This window comes from Artibeus jamaicensis, unplaced genomic scaffold (genome assembly GCF_021234435.1).
Source record: "Artibeus jamaicensis isolate MK-2021 breed Jamaican fruit bat unplaced genomic scaffold, CSHL_Jam_final contig_851, whole genome shotgun sequence".
Lineage (NCBI taxonomy): Eukaryota > Metazoa > Chordata > Mammalia > Chiroptera > Phyllostomidae > Artibeus > Artibeus jamaicensis.
Window position 1 is genome coordinate 9,021,505 of NW_026521986.1, and position 24,512 is coordinate 9,046,016.

Sequence of the window (24,512 nt, forward strand, 5' to 3'; positions counted from 1 at the left end):
TGAAATCTGAGCAAGTCCTGCCCGCAGGTATGCGATAAGAGCACGTGCTCAGGGCGAGCTGGGGCCCACGGCGTGTGAGGACAGACCCCCCTTAAGGCACCGGGCAGACGCCCACAGGCACGCTTCCTGCTTCTGCCTCCACATCCGAGACATGGGAACATCAGTGTCTTCCCACCACCTACTGACAAAGTAACTCCATGGGGCTCCCTTTGAAAAAGTCAGCGTACTAAAATAAAAAAAGTCACTGCTTTTGAATGGGCTCCAGTAGACACAACTTTCCCTTGTAGAAGTGCCATTGGAAGTCACCAGCTGAATGGCCTCAGTACAGTCGCTCCACGGCTCTGATGGCGTCTCCCTTTCAGAAACTCGGGCTGTAACAGACCATGTGTCTCTGCTAAGGGGGAAGTCAGTTTTTCCCAGAAGATTTTCAACCACATGGGGTCAATACAAGTTCAAATTGAAATCAAAACAAAACGAGGGTAGGGGAACCACCATAAGGGTTTAGATATCGTTTTTCATCAAGTTGTAAAATTAAGTGCGACCGCCACTTCTAAAAGGAAAAAGTACCTTAACACCAAAAAGTAAAGAAGACATATCTGCGAATAAAGAATGCTACTGTAAATTGAGTACATTTGTTTTCACAGAAAACAAAACATCCTTATTTCTCTCTTTGAGGATCACAATCTCTGGCCATCAGGACTTGAATGACCGGTTCGCTCATAGAACGTTTGGGTGACTTCCCCTTTAATGGGCCACTCATTTCGCCAGTGTTTTATCTCCTCTGTCATTCTCCTCCGGCTCTGACTAGTTTTATTTTTACACACTGTCTGGTACAAAATCTTATGCAGTGACCCTTCCAGCTCTAACTTGTTAAGTAAACCAGGGCAAATATGTGGCTGAGAGATTTCTAGAGAAATCTCAGCTGTTGCAGGAAGTAGAAGAGACACGAGGCTTTGGGGCCACACCGAAGCCCTCACTGTCGGGCTAGGGAAGAAGAGTGTTCTCAGTTGGAAAACAACATAGGAAACAGCTACAAGATCTCTTGGACAGGCAGTGACCTGAGAGTCAAGGACGCTGAAATTTATTTGGCTCATTTGAGAGTGAAGGTTGGACAGGATGTTGTATTTTAGCCTTGGTTGGTTAGTTATGAGTGAGAGGAAAATGGGTCAACATCTTGGTGAGAAAACAAAGAGAAGGATTTGATATCTACATAAACTATGAACTGATTTACAACTGAACCAGCACTTGGGCTAGAAAGAAAGCATTTAGGATCTGACGATGTCCCGCCGGAGGTGCCCTCTAGAGATGATCTTATCCAGTGATTCTCGACTGCAGAGAGCTTAAGAGTCACAGGGGTTTGCTAACAATGGAGGTGCTCAGGCCCCGGCCCAGTGGCCATTCAGTGAGGGTGCACACTTCCGGTGGTTCTCACACGGGTGGTCCTCAAACCCGTACTTTGGCAGAGCCCCTCCTCTATAGAGGGGGGTAAGCAATTGAGGTGAAATGACTTAGGGCCACACAAATAGTAAGAAACAAAAATGGAACTGGAATTCAATTCTGATTTCTAATCTATTGCTGCTTTCACTGTATTGTGCTGACTTTTAGTAGGTAAATTCTGGACAAAACGGTGCTCAAACCCAATCAAATTACTGGGTTTGTAAGTGGTGTGATACTTATATCCACTGTGACATCCACAGGTTTATAAAAAGGTTCTACAGAACTCTGCAGAAAAACACTTTTAAAAGGTACCATCCCATTGCACATTGCAGTGAATTACCAGATAAAGCATTTGAAATTCCTGGTCCCAGACATATAAAGAAGTTTTTCTAAGTTGAACTTCACCAGGAGCATAGACTTCCCAGCCAAATGGCTTTCCTTATGGGCAACATCCTGCAGACGAGGCTGAGACCTCTTCCCTCTCCTGCAAGTTGTCATTTGTGCCCATGGTGGGTCACCCCTAAATCCTGAGCTTCCTGTCACCTGTCTTCATACAGATGTGCGATGGTTTGGAAGAATTGGTGTTTCCTGGCCTTCTGTTCGTCTGCCCTTCTCACCAGGAGAGAGGCTCAGTGGTTGTCACATTTCTGAGTCTTCGTGTTACAGTTGGGCGTTGAGGAAAGGAAGCCAGAGTCTGGAGGCAGCCTGTGTGGGGACCCATTTCCTGCCCTCTCAGGGTCCCCAAACTTGGTAGCGAAGAGCCTCATTGCTCTGTCCTAGTGCTCCAGGAGGTGCTAATTTAAGCCTTCTTTATTTTCTAGGGATGGCAGGAGTTTGTTTTTATTGAATACACGTGATTGCAGGCATCACATCCGATTCCTCCCTGTGTGTTATTTCCGTGACCCCCACAACAACCCTTCGGCACAGGTCTTACCATTTCCCTTTTTACAAACAGAGAAACTGGGCTAAGAGGTTAAGTAACTAACATTACTAATAAGTAACTAGTATTCTACAGTGGTGTCAAGATTTGAGAGCAAGTCTGTGTAAGTCCAGAACCGAAGTTCTTTTTCTTATCCCATATTCTGTGAGATGTAGGCTTCTAAAAAAAAGGTGGGGGGGCAGAATAAAATGAGGTACGGGAACGTGGAACCCTGGCTAAGTGATGATTCTTTTGGCTGGCAATGAATGGTTCTTACTAACTTTCTGTCTGACTTTTGCCCAATGATGACTAGATCTAGAATGTCATTTAGCTTACCTCGAAAGCTTATATATTAGAACAGCACCTTGCACTCTGAGACAGGGACATTAGGAAGGAGATGATGAGTTGCTTCTTGTTTTTCTCTTGTCCTTGCCATTATTTGCCTTTGAACTACATCTGGCATGTGACTTTGATTCAGAAATGCCCCTTGTTCTGTCTATGTGTGTGATTTGAAAAGTACAGCTTGCTACACATTAGCCTAAGCAGATCCAGCTTGGAGAATTTGTAGCTGGTTGCTGTTGCTGGGGCAGTTTGCTTGCCTGAGGTGGTGCCCTGCCCGGGCTGGTGGCCTCCGCTTCTCTCCCTGAGGCCGCCGCAGTCTGGAGGGTCACAGCATGGTACAGTGCTGGTGTACGTTTCAGCACATTTGGGGCCGTGGGTGGGGTGGGGCTTCAGGCCCTTCCATAATCCTGATAGTTTATGGAATTAGGTGGAGGGGAATGGGAAGGAGACAAAGGTTTAACGTGGTAGAGGTATGAGGGAAAATGAAGCCAATATATCTCTAGCATATTTGATTTGAATTGATGTAAGTCTGCTATGTTATATTTTAAGATATTCTAAACACTATCCAGTGCATACGTGGTTGTCCAATGCATCAGTGACTGCTGTAGAAGTCACTGAGCTTCCTAGTTTCTGCTGCTCTAATAACATGCAGTTTCCTGTTACTGTAAAGTAGATACACTCGCTCCTTCCTTACACGGTTGCCCCTCTCTCCACACGCAATAACCTTGCCTAGGTTTTTAAATCAGTCAATGGCTCCTGGCAATTGCCTGGGAGTTCAAATGCTAGAAACAGAGATTTTTCCATGGAGGGTCTTTTTCTGAAAGTTTTCCCTCTTGGCTCAGCAGAGCTTGAGAGTCCTGGCATCTAGGACAAAGAGCATATGTGCTTGAGTCTTGGACCCTTGCTTTACTGTTACCAAAGGGACTATGACTGTGAGAACACCTTCGGAGAGCCAAGCTGCAGTGGCTGCAGCCCACTGCCTAACCTCCTGAATTCTTGACTCAGAATTGGCACTGAGAGGTTGAGCTGGCATTGTGATCCATGACTCTAAGTAACAGACTTATCCAAGCATCAAGCCTCCAGAATGAGGCACATCATTATAAACCTTAAAAAGGCAGAACTGAGGCACCTGGTATGTCTGGGAGGGATTGAGCACAAATCACCCAAAGCCCCCACAGCTCTGGTTTTCCAACCGCTTTGCTCTGTCTGTGCAACCATTTATTAAGTGTTTCCGTAGTGCCAATTACTCTTAAGTTTCTTTGTGGGTATTTTCTTGCTTTAGCCTTACAACTACCCTATGAAGTAGGTATTACTAGGTGTACTTTAAAGATGAGTACACTGAGGTTTATAGAGCTTTAAAAATTGCTCTAAATCACATGGATTGTAAGGGTCCCCCACATATGCATGTATATACTCACCCCCATCCCTGGATTTTAACTATTATCCTATACTGAGTTCCATGTTAATGTACAACTATTCACACATGCTGCTTGGGAAATTTCTCCATTCCAACACTGGTGCAGCCACTTTCAATGGCTGTACCAGGTGGAATGATCCCTTCCAAGAGTAGAACAAGTCATTGCTTTGAGAGAGCTTTTTCTTTCTCTGTTAAATAATCATTAGTTATTTTCTATAATAGTATGGCTTTGCTTGGCAATGGAACATTCTTGAGGAAGAATGAGCTCCATGGGACATGGTCCTCTGAACCTCACCATCCAGTCAGGGCATATCCAAGCCCTTCCTCTCTCAGCTTCCAAGTCCTGGCCTTTCTGGCCAGCATCTTTCCCATGTTCTGGGTTCACCTGCAGTGTTCTCCATTTATTGTCAAAACAGAATCTCCGCGGAGTCTTGTCCGCAGTGAGGACTTGTGCCCACCTGTCCGTGACCTCCTCCAGAGAAAGCCTGCAGGGCCAGGTGGTATAGTGATGCACCCAGTGAGGACATTCCTTCCCCCACAAGATGACATACGTGACATTTCTCCCTGGACTCCCTTTTCTTGCAAAGTTACTTTCCCCACCTCGTAATCAATTTTAGGGGTTACCTTAAAAACCTTTCTGAACTGTCTGTTGTCCTTTGAAAGTGCTATCCCAGCTCACTACTGAAGACTCTGTCGGTGTCTAGTGAAACAGGGAAACTGGCAGTTTCATCCTCACAGGTGCCTCCTTGCCACGCAAAGCTTCAGTAGTTCCAGTATGGCCTCCAGCCCTTCAACAGCCATGCTTCTACCAAGCTGTTCTCTTAGCTGTAGCTGTTTATACAGTATTCTCTACAGTTATACTTTTCTATACCGACCTGCATTGGAATGTTAGGCTCTCCTTGGGACTGATCTCCGTTTCCAACTTCGGACTCCATGTTGGCAGTCCGAAGCCTTACCTTTTCAACCCCGTTCCCCCTGTTCTCATTTAATCCCGCTCCAAGGTCCCTGGGATGGCTCCACCAAGAGTGTGTCACCGTTTGATCCCATTGACTTGAGTAGATCAGTCCTTCCCAGGAACCAGACTGTAATCTCAGTTTAAATTAAACAGCAGGCATTTCTACCAAAGGCTTCATTTGTCTCTAGGACCCCTGTGCACAAGGGGTCTCGTTACATGTTTTGATTGTCCAAAGGCCAAGTATTTTCAAAGAAAACCCACTGAGACAAGTTGGCTGAGCGACTACCATAAGCATCTGTGAAGTCCTGGTCACTTTTTTCATCTCCTAAAAATCTAATATTTTTCCCCAGTTACAAGATGGTGTACATTACAGCTTAAAATCTTTAGCAATAAATCTTCTAGAGAGTGTAATTGTAATAATGGTCCTTTGTGTGTGCTCCAACCATAGATGTGGGTCCTCTTACAACTCTCCTATTTTTATCTAGACTGGACATTAAATATTCTTTGTGCTGGATACTCCCTTTTCATTTCATTCTTCCCTCCCTTTCTCCCCTTTTTCTACTTTCGGGTCTTCTCTAGGTAGATGCGTGTGCCAAATGCTGGCATTGTACAGCCCAATAAAGCCCAATTTCCTACCCTGAAACACTCCACAGAGGGGAAATAGACATGTAAATACATACAGGAAGTGGCCGAGGGGGTTTTAACAGAGTAGCATGGCACCAATACCCGGTGACCAGAACTCTCAGAAGAGAAGGCATAGTCAGGGAAGGATTCAGAGGAAGGCAGAATATTTGAAATAAGACTTGAAAGGTGTATCAGTATTTGCCAGGTAGGTGGGGAAGGAGGCCAAGGAAGCTACATGAACACAGACTTTGAGGTGGAAACTGCAAATGGCCTGTCTTTAGTGCTGCTGGGAAGGGTATGTGGATGTCAGTACAGTGAGTAGGGACCAGGAGACTGGGGCCTGTATATAAAGCCAAAGCAAGGAAAGGAAAGGCAGAACGAATCAGACCTGATCCTGAAGTCTCTCGGATCTCCTCTGAGCGACTCCCAGCAGACCTGTGACGTCAGATATGTACTTTACGGGCCTCTCCAGGCAGGAGTTTGCCATGCTGGTTTCAAGGGGTTTGAAATAGGATGCAATAAAATGAGGGTCTGAACTGAAGTAGTGGCCATTGAGATGGAAAAGAAGGAAGAGACATGAGATGATAAGGAGGCAGGAGCAACAGCACAGCCAAAGGAGATTGGAAGGAGGGACCATTTGTGATGTAAGTGGGTGAGTGGGTGAGATTATCACTCACTGAATGGGCTAGTGCAGGAGGACGAGCAGGCCTGGGAGGAAGAGAAGAACTGGCTTGGCTCAGGACACACATAGTTTTCTGATTATGTGGCACTGTGGCTACTTTCACTCTTCCACCCAGACCTTGATGACTGCCATTAGGAATTAGCTTGGAGATAAAAAGGGGGTTCTTTTTGTGCAGAATTTTTAGTCAGAATCCCCTTTTCCCATCATTTCTAGCCAATCATTTCATTCCCTTCTTCACCATCCTCGGTGCTTTTTTTCTTCTTTTAAAATGCTGGTCATCAGAAGGTATGAAAAACGAAGCTTGGAATACCCTGGTGAAAAATGTGAAAGATGTAAATGACATTTGCAAAAGAGCTCATAGAGAAGAGGGCCCTGTGGATAGCTGAGTCTCCTTCTTCATTGAATTCTGGCAAACTTCAAGTCCAAGGTTATGGAATCAATAGCTAATTGGGAGAACTACCAATCTAGGTTTCAAGATTTTCTAAAAGATTTCCATCTACAAATTGGGAATCAGGAATCCCTGCCTTTCCTCTGCTCTGCTTGCTATCACAAGAAACTGACCCAGCAATCTGCGTTTCTCAGGCTCCCTTTGCATGGATTCTGCCTGGTTTACGGCCCTAGGAAGAGGATGAAGGGCAGAAGGATGAGGGGAGCCATTGTTTGTGCCTCCCTCTCTGCTTCCAGTGGTGTCTCAGGTAGTAAGTAACATTAGTTCCTCCTTCACGACTTCTTTGTGGTGTCGGAGCTGGGCAGCTCCGTCCTCTGGGCTATAGTACCAGCCCCTCTTCCTTTGCTACTCCAGCTCTAGGGATACAGTGACTTCTTACTGTCACTAATCTTTGGTTTGCCTCACTGTCTTCTATTTTCCTTTCAACTCTTCTAATACATGTGTAACTAGTGTCCAACATTAAATTCTCTCTCTTCAACTACCTGGGGTGAGTCCTGTTTTTCTGGTGGGCTTTGACTGATATAATCTACATAAGTCAGCTCTCTGGTTGGTATGTGGTTAGTACAAGACCCCAAATATTCTTCACTGGCCTTGTTCCCCAAAGGGCTTCTCTGTCTACCATAATTCTCCAGCCTTGAGAGTTGGGGTCCCTGGGCTGAGCTGTCTTGGAGGGCAAATATTTTGCACAGTGCTTCCTGAAGGGCATGAGAAAAGGAGCTCTTTTGGCCCAGTCTGCTTCCTGTGGGGTTTTCCAAAACTTTCCAGACGTATCTAGCTCAGGAAACATTTTAATGGCTGGAAATAATGCCTTGTGGGGACTGGAGGTTTGAAACCAAAAGAACCTCCTCTTGAAGAAGTGAATTGCCCTGCGGGCTCCCAGACCCTGCCACTCCTTGTCAAACACCTGGCAGGCTCCCACTCTTCTCGGGTTCGCATCCAGATGCACTGATGACAGAGCAGAGGTGCAGCTCCGAAGGCCAGGACTCTCTCTAGGAGGGGAACGGTGGTTACGTGGTCCACTGCATGGTTAGCTATATAATGGGATTCGAATTCACACTCCACCTCCGATTCTGTAGGAGACTTCTATCGTCCCTTTCTTTGGCCAGTCATAATGGTTGTAAGATTTATCTAAATCATAATAAATCTTTTCTAAGGCCGGATTACTGACAATGAATTTGAGCATTCTGAGATTCTTGTGAGGATGAGTATCATCCAACTGGAGAATTCAATTATGGCTTCCTCACACAGGTCATGGCTTTAGCGTTGCTATGTTGCCTACATTTGCAGCAACTTTCAGAAGGGGCTGTGTTGGAGGATAAAAGTTGTTGTCCAAGAGCAGACGTGGAAGATCTATACTGTGTACCTTCTCAGATCCTTTAGTATTGCACCAAGAAATAGAAAGTAATCATCATTTCTAGTCTGTGGGGACAAAACCCCAGAAATTGCTGAAACTCTTACATGCTCCATCACTGCAGGGCACAGATGAAACTGCATGCTTTGGAGACCAACTCTGAATCCAATCCCATACTGATTTATTTGGGCTCTGCCTAGGAAATTCCCAATTCTTTACCATAGTAACCGCTAAGTATGATACTTGTGTGGTTATTTGATGACGCACAGAACTTTATAGACCTTGGGGTCAGGTATATGTTTTATATTAGAAGAATAGGATTTTATTTTATTTATTTTTTTTAGAAGAGTAGGATTTTAATGAAAAGGAAACAGGTGGCTTGCACCAATGAGGATGCAGTTCCTGGTGTCTCTGAAATGTCCCGCATTACATGGCATCATTGCTTCTTCCTTCTAACCAATTTTCTTCCATTAGCCTACAAGGGAGCTGATGGAATGAATCGTAGCCCCGGAAATAATATGGGAGGACTTTTGCATTTGGAAATGGATGGTTTTTAAAAGTTCTTTCAGGGATTAAAAGTGATTCATAGATTCTGGCATATAATCTACATGCATAAGCCCACTGTCTTTACATCTAGGTACGTAGAAGTAAAATTCTCCATTGTGAAAAAGATAATGATACTTAAGAATTAAGTTCTAGCTTTGTCTCTAATGAGATATGTGATCTTGGGCAAATGACTGAGTCATAGGTTCCTCTTCTATAAAATAGTTAATGATCTAGAAGAAGCAACCCCCGTGCTATACCTCATTTGCTATTTTGTACAATGGGAGTATTCTTCATTATTTATGGCAGGGCTTGCCACATCTCTTGTTTGTGCTAAACCATAGGATACAACCATAACACTCTGCTTAGTTCTCTCTTTGGCTGATGACTTCCTCTTGTAGTGTTTCTTGACCAGCAGTCAGAGGAATACCTGTTGGAATCCACTTGCTAAGCTTGTTAAAATTCAGATTCCTGGGCCTTCCCAGCCCTGGGAGTGGGCCTAGAAATCTGCATTTTATACATTCTCCAGGTGATTCACAGGCACCCTGAGGTCGGAGGCCCACTGCCACCTGACAGCACACAGTACCCTGGGTGGTATGAGGTAGTTGAACTGTCTTTCCTCTTTGCAGCTGGTCTGCAGGGTCCGGGCTCCAGGCCTACAGGCTGGATGATTTGGTCACACCTTGTGATCCCTCTGGGACTGACAAGTCCCTATATTTTATTTATAAAATGGGGGGAGAGGACTGGAGTGGTAATCTCTAAGGAATCAGTGGATTCTAAACAGTCTATGAAAACAGTCCTCCAGTGACCTTTAAGAGGTACTGAAACTCAACAAATCCTATTTCTTGAGTGCCTACTGTGTGCTAGGCATTGTGCAACTTTCACATGTGTCTCCTTTGTCCTTTACAGGGGCCCATGATAGTAGTGCTGTCACTATTCACACTCGGCACACGGGGAACTGAGGTGTGGAAAGGGAAGCACCTTGTCCGAGTGCTTAATCAACAGGTGGAGCTGTGGCGGAGTGGCATCGAACTGGGGTCACAGACGCATGGATTGTCTTGCTTTCTGTGCCCCCAAAGCTTCCGGAGACCTGGGGCCTGTCCAGTGTATGGCTGATTCACCCTGCATTCCACTCTCCCAGAAAAGGAGCCTGGTTTGGGTTTCCTTAGATGTTTATTTGGCCTCTTGCTTAAGCCTCTGCCTTTCCTACTCAATAACAGTGAAAGGACAAAAAAAAAAAAATATCCCAGGGCTGGAAACATTTTGTTTCCTACAAAAAGAATATTTTGCAGCCAGCTCTGTGGTCGAAAGTATTTTTCCTGTGGTCTAGGGATGGGTTGGATCCCATCTTTTCTTGGCCAGTGTCTGAGAACTGAGCCCATGGCTTCCCATCAAGTCAGCACACAGTACGCTGTGTTTTTCAGATGAGTGTCTAGTGATGTTGAGTGTATGCACAAGTGGACGGGTAGGTCTGTTTGGGTTGCATAAGAATGTGTACATGCACCTCTGGCCTTTCCAGGGCAGAGAGAACCTGGGAGTGGCTGTCCACATGCTGTACATTATCAACATAGCTTTTAAGTTTTCATCACTCACACGACAACCAAACAAATTCAGATGCTGACAAATGAGAGGAGAGTGATATGTGAGCCTTATGTGGATTTGCAAGTAATCAAAAAGCTAAGGGAATCTGAGATTTTGACCTGTCATATTTCTTTCCATTTTCAAATGTTCAAAACCAAGACATGGGGTTGGTTTTATTAGAAGGCAGGGTGGTCTGATGGAAATACAGAAAGCGGGAACTCCAAGGCCTGCCCCTGGCCCGGCCGCTGGCAGAGCTCACGATACTGACCTTTGCGAGCCTTGCAGAAGTCACTTCTTCCCAAGCACTGCATTTTCCCTTCTAAAAACATAAATTTGTTTTAAAAAAAAATACCTGTTTTTCAAATAATAAGAGCTCTTCTAGTGAGAGGTGACGTTTGAGCATTGAAACAATTCACAGATAAGAATATTATTAGTGCTATTTACCCTTTTTTAAAACTCAGAATTTAGTATTTCCTCATAATTCAGATGTTTCCAGTAAGACTTTGCAGTGTGTGCCTGGAACTTTTCAGGCTTGACTTCCTTTGCTCCTACTCCGTTACCTGCCTGGAACGCCCTTCCCTTGAAGAAGTCCTATTTTTCCTCCATGGCCCAGCCTTGATGATACCATTAATTTACATTCTTCCTGGCCACCATGCAGAAGCGACTCTCTGGTTTCCCACCACTCATGGTTTTAAGTGCAGTTACCTGCCACATTAGCTGTTCAGATAAATTGGAAGGCAGGGTTGACTCACTCCTAAAAGTCCCACACAGTGCCTGGAGCAGGTGCCCCAGGAGTATTTGTGGCCTTCAATGAAATTAACCTCTCCAAAGATGATAAGCTACTCTTTGTAACTTCAGAATTTTCTCCTGTATGTCCTTTATGTCACTTTCCATTTGGGGGTATTTTTAGAATTCAAAGCATCACACTGTCCGGGGAGAAAAGTTGTGGTCACTGGGTTTGGGGAGACTGAAAAAACAACAGATCCCAGGAGTGGGAAAAGTTATGAATCCTTTTGTTCATACGTTTTCAGGGGAAAGCTGTTAGAGAAGATTCGAAAAGCTATTGCAATAGAAATTAAACCATTGAGAGTACTTCATTTTAAAAGAGCAGGGATTGAGGTAGAGGCAGCCCCCAGGCCCAGAGGTAGCACTGGCGGCATTAGCCTCAGGGGTGCGCTACCTGAAGTGCAGAGGGTGGCCCGTCCAAGTCAGCCAGTCAGGAAAAGTGGCCGCAGACGGATCAGCGCTCACCAGTGGGTAAAAGCTGGCATTTGCTCCCATTTGTCACACAAAGACAGTGGAGCTATTCTCACGGTTGGGGTGGGGTTGGGGTAGTAGCGGTGATTTTAGTAAACCAGTTTTCCGATGACGGGGATGTTTCTGTTTTTACCCCTTAACCATGAGACAACAACCCAAATGACAGATCCCGCAGTGCGTTGAAATGCCAAGGCTAAGTGAACTGGTGGAACTCTGTGGCTTTGGCTCTTGGCTTACAGGCATACCCACGCATTAGGGCCATGGCTTGGCAGTAGACAAAGCGGCTGTGTGGGTCCTTGGGGAGCTTTCTGGCTCTGTGGCTTTCTTTGATATGCAGTTGAACTTTGGCAAATTTTTCCTCTCAAGGCTCTGTTTATGAGGTCCAGAGGTGAGCAGAGACCCTCATTATGGAGCCCAAAGCCAACAGCAAACTAGAACTACAGGATGTCTTCCCACGTTCACAGTCTGTTTGCAGGCTAAAGAGCTGGCCCGCAAGACTTACAACAAAGAGTCAAGTTAGGGGAAGAGACTGCTGAAGTCTCTTCCTGGCTGCACACGGTTCTAAGTCTGTAAGCATGGCCAGCTCTCTTGAACTTTCCTCCTTTCAAAAGGAGATCTCTTATTTGTCAAAGGACCAGGAAGATCACTGAGTGATGGGTTTGCAGTTCAGTCATGCTTAACAACAATTTATCAAGTGCTTAGCCATTTACCATTACACATTTAATTGTCCATTTAATGATCACATCTTCAATGGATAGGTTCCATTGTCTCCATTGCACAGATGAAGAAACTAAGGCACAAAGAGGTTAAGTAATTGTTAGTTGTCGCTATTATTAAGTGCTATTCATTAAGTTTAAGGTACAACTCTGCAGATATAACATGGAATCGACTGGCTTTCCTGAATGCCTGCACCTCAAACTATATCACTGGGCCACGGGTAATACAATTATTGGAATTAGTGTACTTAGCATTCTTAATTGCTGACTCACAAACTGTAACTACACATTGGCCATTTTCAAGTTAAAGTATTCTTATGTTGGGAAACCTAGAATTAGGACTTTTTCAAAGTCATGAACAGGTATATAGGAAGTGATCAGTTTGGCAAAGAAGTAGGATTGCCTGTCCTGCTGAACTTGTACGGCAGACGGGAAACAAATGTGATGCTGGGCTGAGAAGAGTTGAAGGAACTGGATTCTGCTCAAGGGCGAAGGTCAAGCCCGTGGACTCCAGTGAGGCTGCACAGCACAGTCTGCATGTAAGTTATGGCTACCACCCCCTTCCCTCCTCTTCTGTGGGAAAGAGCCGCTGGGGTGTAGCCTTTGTGCTTCCCACAGCTTCACCAGAGAATGCTGTCAACAACAGCAGCTGCCATTTCTGTGGCAGGCATGTGATAAAGCTACACAAACATTGTCATTGCCATAGGTGGGTTCTTACGATAACACTGTGAAGTGGGCATTATCACCCTGATTTTCAGGTGGGGAAATAGTGCAAGGGACTAAAACTGTCCTGAATCTGAAACCACTAGTGAGCGGTAGACAAGGAGTGGAACTCGGGTCTAACGCTAAAGAAATGTTTAGCCACGAGGTTGTCTTGCTTCATAAATGGTGTGGTAGACATCTGCTGTTTTTTGCTTGCCCTTGATCTCTTACATCTTCTTTTATACCTACACCCTGATTTCCTTATAAGGAAACACCCCCTTCAGTTTCCAGCCTGTGTTATCTAGATAGGGCCAGTTTTCCCCACTGGCCGGTGGTCTGACCAAGGGAAGAATCATACCCTTTTTGTAGCGATTAACTACTTATAGTAGACAGTTAACCCAAACTAAGCTGATTACAGTAAATCCGGGGCTTTTTCTGGAACAATCAGTGTTGCTAAATTATTGGAATGTATGCCTAGAGCTTCTGGTGGTCATCTTTGCCATCGGAGCGGGGGCGGGGGACCCACTGGAGAATGACAGTGAAATCAACCCAGAGGAAAACAAAACCCAGAAACCCAGAGACTGAGAGAGAATATTCCGCAGGGGGTAGGGAAGCTCTGAGGTCATCGTCTGAGGCCCTGGATTGAGCCATGCCTGATGGGTCGGTTCCCCCTGAGATTCAGTTATGCGTTGCAATCATTTTTGTTTGTTTGTTTAGTCTCGATTGCAGGTCTGTGACTTGCAACAGAGAGAATACTGAATAATAAGCACATTAGATGCTCACAGTTATATACAAATGTGAGGCCAGAAAATTCTAATAATGAGAGATTTTATTACTAAATTGGTGTTCATAGCCTCCCCCTAGGTAGAGACCAGTTTCAATTATTCAAGTCCACCTTCAGTGTTTCTGGATGATTCCATCCCTTTGCTTCTCCTCTCCTTCCTACGTTAGCTCTCTCTCCTTGGTTTTCTCTCAGTCTTTGCATTATTCACATCTACTACTGTAGAGAGAAAAGTGATTGAAACCACCATTAAGCAACTTTTATGGGTTATATGGCTGTTTGAAAAGGTTCAGATAAAGAGTAAGTTAAAACAAATGACTTAAAGGCAATTAAAAAAAACCATTGGGTCTTTCGTCAGCCACAACTTCTTTGCCACATATCCAGCTTTATAAAAGACCTCAATGTCATTTATTCCACAACAAAAATACAACATTTTCTGGTTCAGTCTCACTTAGTCATTAATGATGGTCTGTAAAATATTCTTTCCAGTTCAAAAGTGGCATCAAGTTAAGTAACTGAGATGAAATTAGTAATAATTTTGGACCTGTGGCCATTTAGCAACCTGGCCTTTAATGAACATTTACTATGTGCTAGACTAGGCTCTGGAAAAAGCAAAGACAAATAAAACACAGTTTTCAAAATCTAGCTGGATTGGCAAGCCTAGGAACCACTGGCCATAATGTAATGTGCTGGGCAGGAGGATAGTAAAAATATTTCACATCTGGTCCTGCACAGGAAGGGACCAGGCAGGACAGATGCCAGGTCTTGGGGGGAGGGGACCCTGGAACATCACCCTCCCCTGTGCAGGCAGTATCCCCTTAGTCACTGGACCATGTAGGAGGGTCCTGAGGCTGGTGAAGCAGTGGGGCCTTTGGGGGCCTTAGGAGCAGCAGCTATTTGCCAAATGGCAGGGCAGCATGTCAGCATTTTAACAACTCAGAATGGGCTGAGTAAGAGGTGGAGTTGTTCTGTCATCCGTCTCCTGAAGTGGGGGGGAGGGGGAGCAACATCCTGCCTGAGGCAGAGAGAGAGAAGGGGTGAAGGATGCTTTCACAGCTGAGGGGACTTGTGAGGAGGGCCCTAGAGAAGTTCATCCAGGGAAGAGAGACCAGCACGTGTAAAGGAGTGCCCGGCATACTTAATCAGCAGAGTTGGTTTGACAGTGATCAGAGGTGGGAGAGGTGAAAGGAGACTGGAGCAGTGAGTCAGCCTGGGGAGGAGAAGGACCTGTTCAAGAGTTTGAAAAGCAGACACCAGGGAGCCAGGAATGGTGTTCAAGAGCTTAAAAATATGGTAGTCCAGGGGTGAGGACTTTTGGTTTATATGCAGGGGGTTTTGCTTGTCTGATGGTGAGAGAAAACTCACTTTAAGATTATATAGATATGGGCAGTGCACTGCACAAGGATGCCGCTTTCACAAATTGATTGGACGAGCCTGGGGAGGCCGGAAGCACAGGCATTTAGGCCATAAAAGCCTCGGATTGCTGTCCACGCTCGGGCGGGAGCTGGGAAGCGAGCGTGTTTCAGCGCGTGTCATCCTCTGGATTTCCGAGGACTTCTGGGTTACCTCAAAGCTGACCATTTAGCTTCTTTCGGGCAGGGGCCTCATCCTATTCATCTCTGTTTTCCTTAATATCTAGCTCAGTACCTGGTACATGGAGGTATTCAGTAAATATTTGTTCAATTAGTATAACATGAAATAAGTCACTCAGTTCTAAGTAACCATTGCTTACACTTATTGTAAATATGGTTTTATATAATTGCAAAGTGGGTCTTCCCTTTTTAGGTTCTGAATTTTCATTCGGGCATGCTCTGTGTTCAGCGGCATTCAGCTAGCGCCTTCGCCTGCTCAGCAGGAAGTCTCAGGCAGCAGACTTAGGGCTGAGGGTGGCAGAGCACGCCCTCTCTTTAACTTGACTTTGCCTACCTGTGTGAGGGAAAGGGTGCTTTTGTGTGTTCATGCTTGTTGTGGAAAAAAAAATCTAGCAATATAGGATAATACAGAGGAGGGGGAAAATCCTCTGAGGTATGTAACTTTCTAGACATTGTTCATGCCTATGTGCAGATGTGTGTGCACTTGTATATATAATATTCTGTAGCCTGCTTTTTAAATCGTCCTGACCTCATAGACAGTTCTTCCAGGTGAGCGCAGTTACTAGTCTTTTTTCATAGCAGCATAGTATTTCATGATCTGGCTATACAGAAATGTAGTCAAGAAGGTAATGATGTTAAAATGAATGAAAGACTGTGTGAAAAACTCCTATCAGAAAGTCTTTTAAGTTTCCTCTTTTAGAGCATATTTAAGAAATAACAAACAACTTGATCCAAACTAGAAAAGTAGCAATCAACAGCTTTATAGCAGAAACAGATGACTAGTCTATTAATATTGTAGGCATGCTTCGCTTCATCGTTAACCTTGTCTAACCTCTTTTACCTAGGAATGCCAAAGAGCGTAGTAAACATACAAATACTCCATAAAAGTTGTTCTGTACTGGTCTGGACTGAATGGCTCTTTAAATATAGTTGTTATTTATTGATGTCTTTTAATAGGACCCGCTTTAATTGGTCCTCTCTCTTGCTCCTAATTTTAAAAGAGAAGATGGCACAGGAAAAGGCTCCAAGTCACCGCAGGAAGCCAACCTCAGAACAATGAGATACCTTTAGGTGCGGCCCCCAAGCTGCCCCCAAGATCACACTCCCTCATCACGTGACTCCTAATTGTCCGAGATGCCGCAGCTGCCGAAAGAGGTCTCCTGGCCCTTGTGTTGCCAAAACCCGCTTTTGATTTTGTTTTTTGCTTCCATCCCATTTTTCTTGCCTTTCTTCCCCTTTGGTGTCTCATTCCTTGTAGGTGTCTGGCTGGCTCCCTTGGGGATGGGCCTGCCTGCCTGTGCATAGGGGAACCACCGCGTTGTTAGAGGAGCGACCTCTGGTTCGTTCCCCACTGCCATTAGGAGAGCTTGGCCTGGGCATTGAAGAAAACGCTTCAGTGTGTGGGCTCTTGTCTTTGTGATAAGAGTTTTTGTCCCATAGTAATTAGGCAGAGCTCTAGTTTACTTCTAAAACATGATTAACTCCTTGGGAAAGGAAGGGGGAAAATGGAGCACTGTTATTTAAGATGGGTACCCTGGGGGAACAAAGAAGAGGCTTTTCACATTGTTGTGCCTCCTAATTGGGCCAAGCCAAGGTTGCTGTGTGCTGGTCCAGAGGCAGCTCCCTGCCTGGTGGGAGAATAGGGGCAGAGGGGTGACAGATCGAAGCTGACGTGGGAAGATGTGGGGCCAGGAAGAGTTTAGGACTTTTTAAGGCCAAATCTTCAGGACTCGCCTCCTGTCCCCTCTCCGAAGGGCCCTGGAGGAAAAAAGGGAGCTCATACCCCATGCCCTGCGCTACGGTTCTTGACATAAGTTTTCCTCACCCAGAGTTGCTGAGAAGGGGCCGGCTTGCTTCATTCCTCATAACTCTCTCTATTGCTTGAATTGTTTAGAGTGAACATGTGTTATTTATATAATCATAAAAACATAATGCTACATTCCTACTGCAGGGTGGGGAGAGAGAGAGGAAGCCAGTTCTTTGGTGGGACTGGCACATAAATAGTCCCGTAATGCAGTCAAGTCAGCAGTAAGACTCCAAAGTGCTTGTGGGATTATGATACTTGAAAAGGCCCCTGAATATTCTGAGCAGGGCTCATCCTTAGCTTGGTTACAGAACAGGAAGACTTTAGCATCCCCCACCATATCTTTCACTGAGGGTTCAGGGCCAGGCTGCGCCGGACCACCCCCCAAAGGCCTGGTCCAGGCTGCCTAGCCCTGGGAACATCTCCTACCGGAAAGTTCTCTGACCCCTCCAACAGTCCCTGTTGGTCCGTGTTCTCCGCCTCAGTGTCCTGCGTTTCAGGCGACATTATCTCCTGACTCATTCTGGAGAACATGCTCTGCCCAGCGGTGCGTGTGAGTGAACCAGGGAGACTGCCGGATGACGCAGATTCAGTCCACATCTGTGACGCTAAGGAATGTTTCAGAGCCTGACCACTCAGTGAGAGGAGGAAGATTTTGACGAGGAACCTTCTGACACCCCTCAAATCAGATCCCATAAGTGGCTGCCCAGTGGGTTCACTTGTTCTCCGCCTTCTCTAGATAACAATTCTAGGCCTGGGCAGCCAGGCTTCCCCCTGTTTTCTTCAGTCCACTTGCCTGACCTGGGGCTAAAAAACCTCATTGATTAAGTGGGGATAATAATAGTACTTACCTCATAAGGTTGATATGAGGATTTCATGGCTTAGAACAGTGCCTGGCACATAGCAAGAGCTTAAGTAATAAATGTTAGCGCTTATCACTGATTTTTCCAAGTCTGCCAAGAGTCCTGAAATTCGAAATAGGCCCCAAATGGAAATCTGGTGGGTTCCCAAAAGATAGGACAGCTTTTAAACTCCTTATAAATCCAATCTGGTTTCTCTCTTCTTACCAGGCTCTTTCTGAAGTCCTCCTGCAGATCCCCATTTAAAAAAAATTATGTTTGTCTATGAGCCTATTTCTGTAGAATAAAGGTACCTTAATTCTCGAACAATACTTGGTGAGTCACTGTATGTTTATATACAGAGTAAGATTTAGACACAGTCACATTAAAAACGTTAGAAAAACAAACGCCTAAACTGCAAGTCCCTGGTTTTGTCCTGCCAACACCCAAGCTGTTGTATCACGTAGCTGCTTTCCTCCGTCTCCCTGAGCTTGTTGCAAAGACTCGTTCAAACGAGATTTAGCTTAAGCCTTAAAGGAAGGGATGGGAAGGGTACTATTGTCTCTCTGTTACACCCTTATACTCGTCTGAAATCCTGTCCTGTGCTTCCTGCCTGTCCTTTTTTTTCCACTGGAGATGGGCTTTAGGGAAATAAAAAGAATGCTGCGGTAACAGAGGGAATCAATATGATCGTGCTCTGAAGAAAGAGTGTGTTGCATTCCCACTAAAATAGCTTCTCCACCCATCAGAGCAGGGCCAGGGATGTGGTACGTTACACAAACCAGTCCCACTTGACCAGCTGTTTTTGGATCTCCCCAGCCCAAAGTTCAGACTCTTTACATAGAAACATGTTGCCTTCCTCGAATCGATTCCCACGAGACTGAAGAAAACCCCGTGTGGCCCAAGCATGATGTAACAGGGATGTGTGCTTCAGAATTCGACACGCCCTCCGAGTTCCTGGCATCCCTTCACCATAGTAATTGCCCAGGCGCAGCCTTCCTTCTGTGACCCTGCAGGCAGGCGCTGCCTCGCCCTGGTTGCGCTTCCTCACGGCCGGGAGGGGAAGATTCAGCTCCGCTTCCCGTGGGTCTGTGGACGGTGCCGGGAAGTTAGGCCCGCCTCACTGGCTGTTCTCAGAGCTAGCTTAGTGTTTATGTCTGGACGGAGCTCCTGTGTATCTTGTTTTTCTGGTCTTTTTTTTACTCCTGCGTTAGGGTAGGGAAAGAGAACGGCTCCCTGTCACCTCACGCTGCCCTTGACAGTGTTTGGTTGCTTTGGTTGGAGCTAGATTGAAATTTCCACGTTCGTATGACAATAAAGCCACATACTTGTTCATATGTACTTCTCTGAAAGTTAAAATCAGTGCTACTTACATTAACTTTTGATTTTGAAGTTTACATATAGTAATGATGGCATGGCCTTAGTAATGGTACAGTCAGTTTTTACTTCTTCCTTTAGCAGCACCCAGTGGTATTAACAAATGGTATCAGTGCCACAGCCTCTGTGTGACATTGTGTATTAGCCTCACACAGATGCTCTCACGGGCAGCAAGGAGAGGCAGTTAGGTCATTGAACTCTCTAGCTTTCAAGGTGGGGGAAGTCACTAACCTTCCTGCATTTTCACTTCTTTTCCACCATCGTGGGACGAAACCAACATTTTCTAGGTTCTGATGAAGTGTCACAGTTTTCATTAATGCCATTCATTTCATTCATTCTCAGAATAAGCCTGTGGGGTTGGTGTTACTATGCTCATTTCAGAGATGAGGAAAGCGATGCTTACAGAGGTGAGTGCACTCAAACCCCAACAGCCAAGACTGGCGGCCATGATGGGCTACAGGCGTCCTACATTTTGTAACGAGGATGATGATATTCGCCCCGAGCCACCTTTTCTTAGCTCCTATAAGAATGATTTCATGATCGTTAACACTAGATTGCACACCCCTGAGAGGAGTCACTTGGTGTATATAGTTCTCATGTGTGTGAGGTGTGGTGTTTGTGTATGTAGCTGACCCTCAAAGCTCACATTCTGATAATGCCACCGATCACTGACTGATTCTACATGGAAGAACAAGGGCTCAAAAAGGGGGCCTCCGCGTTACTGTGGATGTTTTGACCATTTATGTTGCTCTTCATCCATGACATTTGTGAAATTATTGTGTTTTAATTTAATATATCCCAAAAGGGCAAAGTGATTGAGAATCTCTTTGAGACATCAGCAGTTTTGAACAAAATATTGGGAGACAGGCAGCGACCCAGTGTGGAACAGGTCTATCGGGGGAAACTGTAAATCCAGCTGCCTTCAGTGCAGTGTAGCAGTGGAACTCTGGCGAGATCCCCAGGACTCGGAAGGGCCAGGCATCGCAGGAGGCCGAGGAGATGAAAACAGCCGCTTCATTGAAAATTGTGTATGAAATACATAAAATGGTTAGATTCTTCTTTCTCACCCTGGATAGCCAGGATGAAGGCCAGAATTGATCTCTGGAAAAAGTGACTTAGAGAAATTTCAGACTCGGGACTCCAAACAGAGCCGAGGACGAGGGGAAGCATCGGCTGAAATGAGGGCTCCGTCTGCCGGACGGTGAGTCTGCAGCCCCCTTCTCGGCCCTGCTTCTACACCTGGAACATAGCAACCTGCCTAGAGACTGGAGAGCCCTCTTCCATTCCTGTCCGCCCGCCTCTGAGAAGGTCTCTTCATGTATCGACACCATCTCTCTCCAGCGGTCCCGCCGCTTGACAAATACTGTCTGTATACACAGGGCTTCTGATTATATCTTTAGAGTAAAATATATTTTATCACTTAAATATGTCTGAACAGCCAAGGGTCATCAGACTTTGTTCACACCAAAGAGAAAACAAAGAACCATGAGGAATTAGAGGTAAAGCAAGATTCAGAAAAAACTTAACCTATAATTAGTATCCTCAGAGAGTTAAAGGTGATATGAAAACAAGATTAGGTTGTGCTGAATTAGAAATAGTCACAAGACAGTAAAGAGCTCCTAGAAATTAAAAATATGATGATGGGCATAAATTCAGTTAAAGTGATGGAAGATAATGCAAAGTGGTATTATTTGGTATCTTAAATTATATGTGAACAAACATCAAGTGGATTAAAAACAAAAAACAATCATCTTGGATTGAGAAAATGCGTCAGATAGAAAACAAAGGAAGCAGGGTTGAAGAGGGGAGAAGGAACAAAGATGAATCATGAATCAAACAGCTTAAACATTTGGCTGGGGATACTCAACATATGGAATGGTGGAGTGAGGCACAAAATCCGCAACTCCACAAAAGCAACTAGAACACTGACAAAACTGTCAAAATCAACTTTTCCAGGATTCTGAAAATTAACTAACGGCTTACAACAATCCGAGGAATGTCTATTCAAGAAAAGCAGGTGAATCTCAGTAAGAACAAGATTTGCAGCATTTTAACTTTCCAGGATCCCATTCTCCCCTCTCCAGCCGACTGTCTTGCCACTGGGACAGCTTTACAATCAACAGCATTGCAGCCACTGGAGGGGGTGGGACGGGTTTGGAGCTTTCCTGAAGTCCCAACCCAGAGAGCTGTCACTATTTGACCTGACTCGGAGCTTGGTCTGTGTGAACAGTACTACCCACAGGGCATTTGCCAAAAATAATCAGTGGCAATTTCTTATCCTCACGGTTGCCTGCAGCCTCATTACCAGGCAGGGCTAAGAGACTGAAAGCAACAGGAGCGGTCAGCGGTTAGAGAAGCATCAAGAGAGGTACCACCAAGCTCCTTCCCTGGGACCTACACCCAGCATTTCAGCATCAAGTTGCCATAGCTTTGGACTGCGTCTACAAGCATCTGAGCTGTATCTCAGTTTGTTTTGTGCATCCATTAGCAAGATGTGTCCTAAGGTATCAGAGTAGCCTATGAGAGTTCATGAGATTATTACCCTTAGTGTGGAACTGGATGTATTAAATATTTTAATTGTGGTAAATGAAAGAAAATCTTAGTGTATGCATGGGATTTTGAGTCTGGGAATGCTCAGATCTTTTCCCATATAAATTAATGGTAATTGCACCTTTACTTTGTGCTATTTCAGCTTATGAAAAGGTTTCATGGAAATGATCTACTTTTAGAGAGTGGAGAAGGGGGGGTCCTGTATTCAAATTGCCAGAACAAAGACTGTCAGTTGAAAGCATAAGGATAGAAAAATATGTAACATGCAAACAGTATCAAAAAGTGAGCTTGAGTGGCTATACTAATATCTGGCAGAATAGACTTTAAGACAAAAATTATTACTGGAAAAAAAGGACATTTTTATAATGATATAAGGGTGAATCTTCAGGAAGGTGTAACAATTATAAACATACATGCAACATCACATTCTCCTGGATAGACTATACAGGGTTGGGCAAAAGTAGGTTTCCAGTAGTGAATATGTGAAACAGAGTTTATTCTTGCATTATTTATTCGTTATTGTATTATTTTGCATATGAACAACTGTAAACCTACTTTTCCTCCCACCCTGTATATTAGGCCACAAACAAGCCTCAATAAATTTAAAAGGATGAAGCCATGCAAACTTCTCTAATCACAATGGAATAAAATTATTAATTAATAACAGAAGGAAATTTGGGGAATTCTCAAATGCAAAATAAACACTCACCGCTAAATAGGTCACAATAAATCACAGGGAAAATTAGAAAATACTTTGAGGGAATGAGGACAAAGCTACAACATACCAATTTATGTGATGCAGCTAAAGCAGCCCTTGGAGGGAAATTTATGGCTTAAATGTTTATATTAAAAAAGAATTTTCCCTGACTGGTCTGGCTCATTTGGGCGGGTGCCATGCTGCAAAGTGAAAGGTCACTGGTTCGATTCCCAGTCAGAGCACACTCCTGCGGTCTGTGGTCGAGGTGCTTGGGAAAGGCAGTTGATCGATGATTCTGTCTCACATCAATGTTTGCCTCTCTCTCTTTCTTACTCCCTCCCCCTCTCTCTAAAAATAAATATATAAAATATTTTTAAGGTATTTTATTCCATGTAAATTATATCTCAATAAATCTGATACTTCATTTAGAAATAATTAATGGCCTATATTCTTTGTAAAATTTGCATACCATCATATATGTGTAGTCACTAAATTGTCTCTAATTTTAGTATAATTTGGAGAAAATTACTCTTTTGAACCACACCTAAAGTTCACAGGATAAGCCTCAATTTGATTTTGAAAATATATGAACAGATATTAAGCTTATGGTTAATTAAATGCATGCTAACATACTTAGGGGGAAGTACACTGAGGTTTTTGCAATTTACTTTGAAATGAAACGGCAACAACAAAATAGGATGGGTTGATGTGATAAGTGACAAATGATTTTATAAATGATAAAAACAAGTATAATAAAATTTTAATAGCAGAGTCTACTGGGTAGGTTTATGGGTATTCATTATAAAATTCTTTCAACTTTGCTGTATGTTTTAAATTTTTCATAACAAAATGCTGGGTGGGGGAGACACTGAAAATGCCACTTTAACCATGAACTGTTACTATCCCATGATTTACTGAGTTGATATCCCATCAGTCTGAAGAAATGATTTTTTTCTTTAAGGACCCAGCTCTTTTAGTTTATGTACTTTGGGAATCTGATGTATTATAGAAAAACATTTTAAAGCAATCACCAGATATTACTTAAAAAAGCACAGTGATACTCTACCAAGGAATAAGATCTTATAGCCTCAGAGTTAAACTTTCTATCAGAATCGTCCCAGGGTCTAGAATTGTGTTTCATTAAGGGTTCGGATCAGACTTAATTTCCGTCTCCACCTTGCATGGAAAGAGCTGTGAAGTAGGCCACATGCACACAAACGAACGACTTCACACCCACTCAAGTCATTTCCTGCCCTGTCATTGTCCCGCACTGTGCGCTTCTACAGGTCTCCCCTATGTTGAGAACACAGTTTAGACACCACTAAACTCATTCTCAACTCCCCCCTCATCATCTTGCAGAGCTTTTTGTACTGAGGCCTCAGTATTCTGTAGTGACTTTCCAAATGATGAGGCAGATTTTAATCAGTATGAGATCCAGATATGGGCTGGGAGCTGGACCTCTGCCACCTTTCCCTCCAGCTCTTCTTAACACAATTGCTAGGGAATTCCTTTGAGATCACGGGGTACACTTCAAGCCCCCCGATCCTGTGGCCTCCTTCCAGCTGCAGAGATCTTCCTGTCTGGAGCATGTCCGGCCCTTCTGTCCCTTGGCTTGGAGAGTTCAGCTCAACCTGGGGAAGGGACAGAAGACTCGAGGTTATCAAAAGCCTGTGAATTATCTGATGCGAGACTGGCTGCTTGTTCGCCTCCCTGGCTTTCTTCCTAGGCTTCAAAGCAGCTGAGAAAACAACCTTTTTCTGAGTCTTGGACAAAAAGGAAAATCCCTGGCATGAAGGATTTCTGTCGCAGACAGTTGGCACAGCTAGAGGAAAGGTTTGTTTGGCTTAGCAATGGGTTTTGTTAGCCCAGGCATCCAGCTGAAGTGAGATAGTAGGGTA

At 44.5% G+C, this 24,512-nt stretch overlaps 1 protein-coding gene across 4 annotated transcripts in view; it reads left to right on the plus strand.

Moving 5' to 3' along the window:
• RAD51B (RAD51 paralog B) overlaps positions 1–24,512 on the plus strand; it is a 512,857-nt gene that overhangs the window by 472,930 nt on the left and 15,415 nt on the right. Inside the window, exon 10 of one of the 4 annotated variants that reach the window (XM_037125884.2) lies at positions 19,710–19,774. The exons of the other annotated variants lie outside the window; for them this stretch is intronic. Coding sequence (XP_036981779.1) covers positions 19,710–19,754 — 45 coding nt within the window. The 3' untranslated portion in view covers positions 19,755–19,774. The remainder of the gene's footprint in view (positions 1–19,709; positions 19,775–24,512) is intronic. 4 annotated transcript variants of the gene reach the window in all.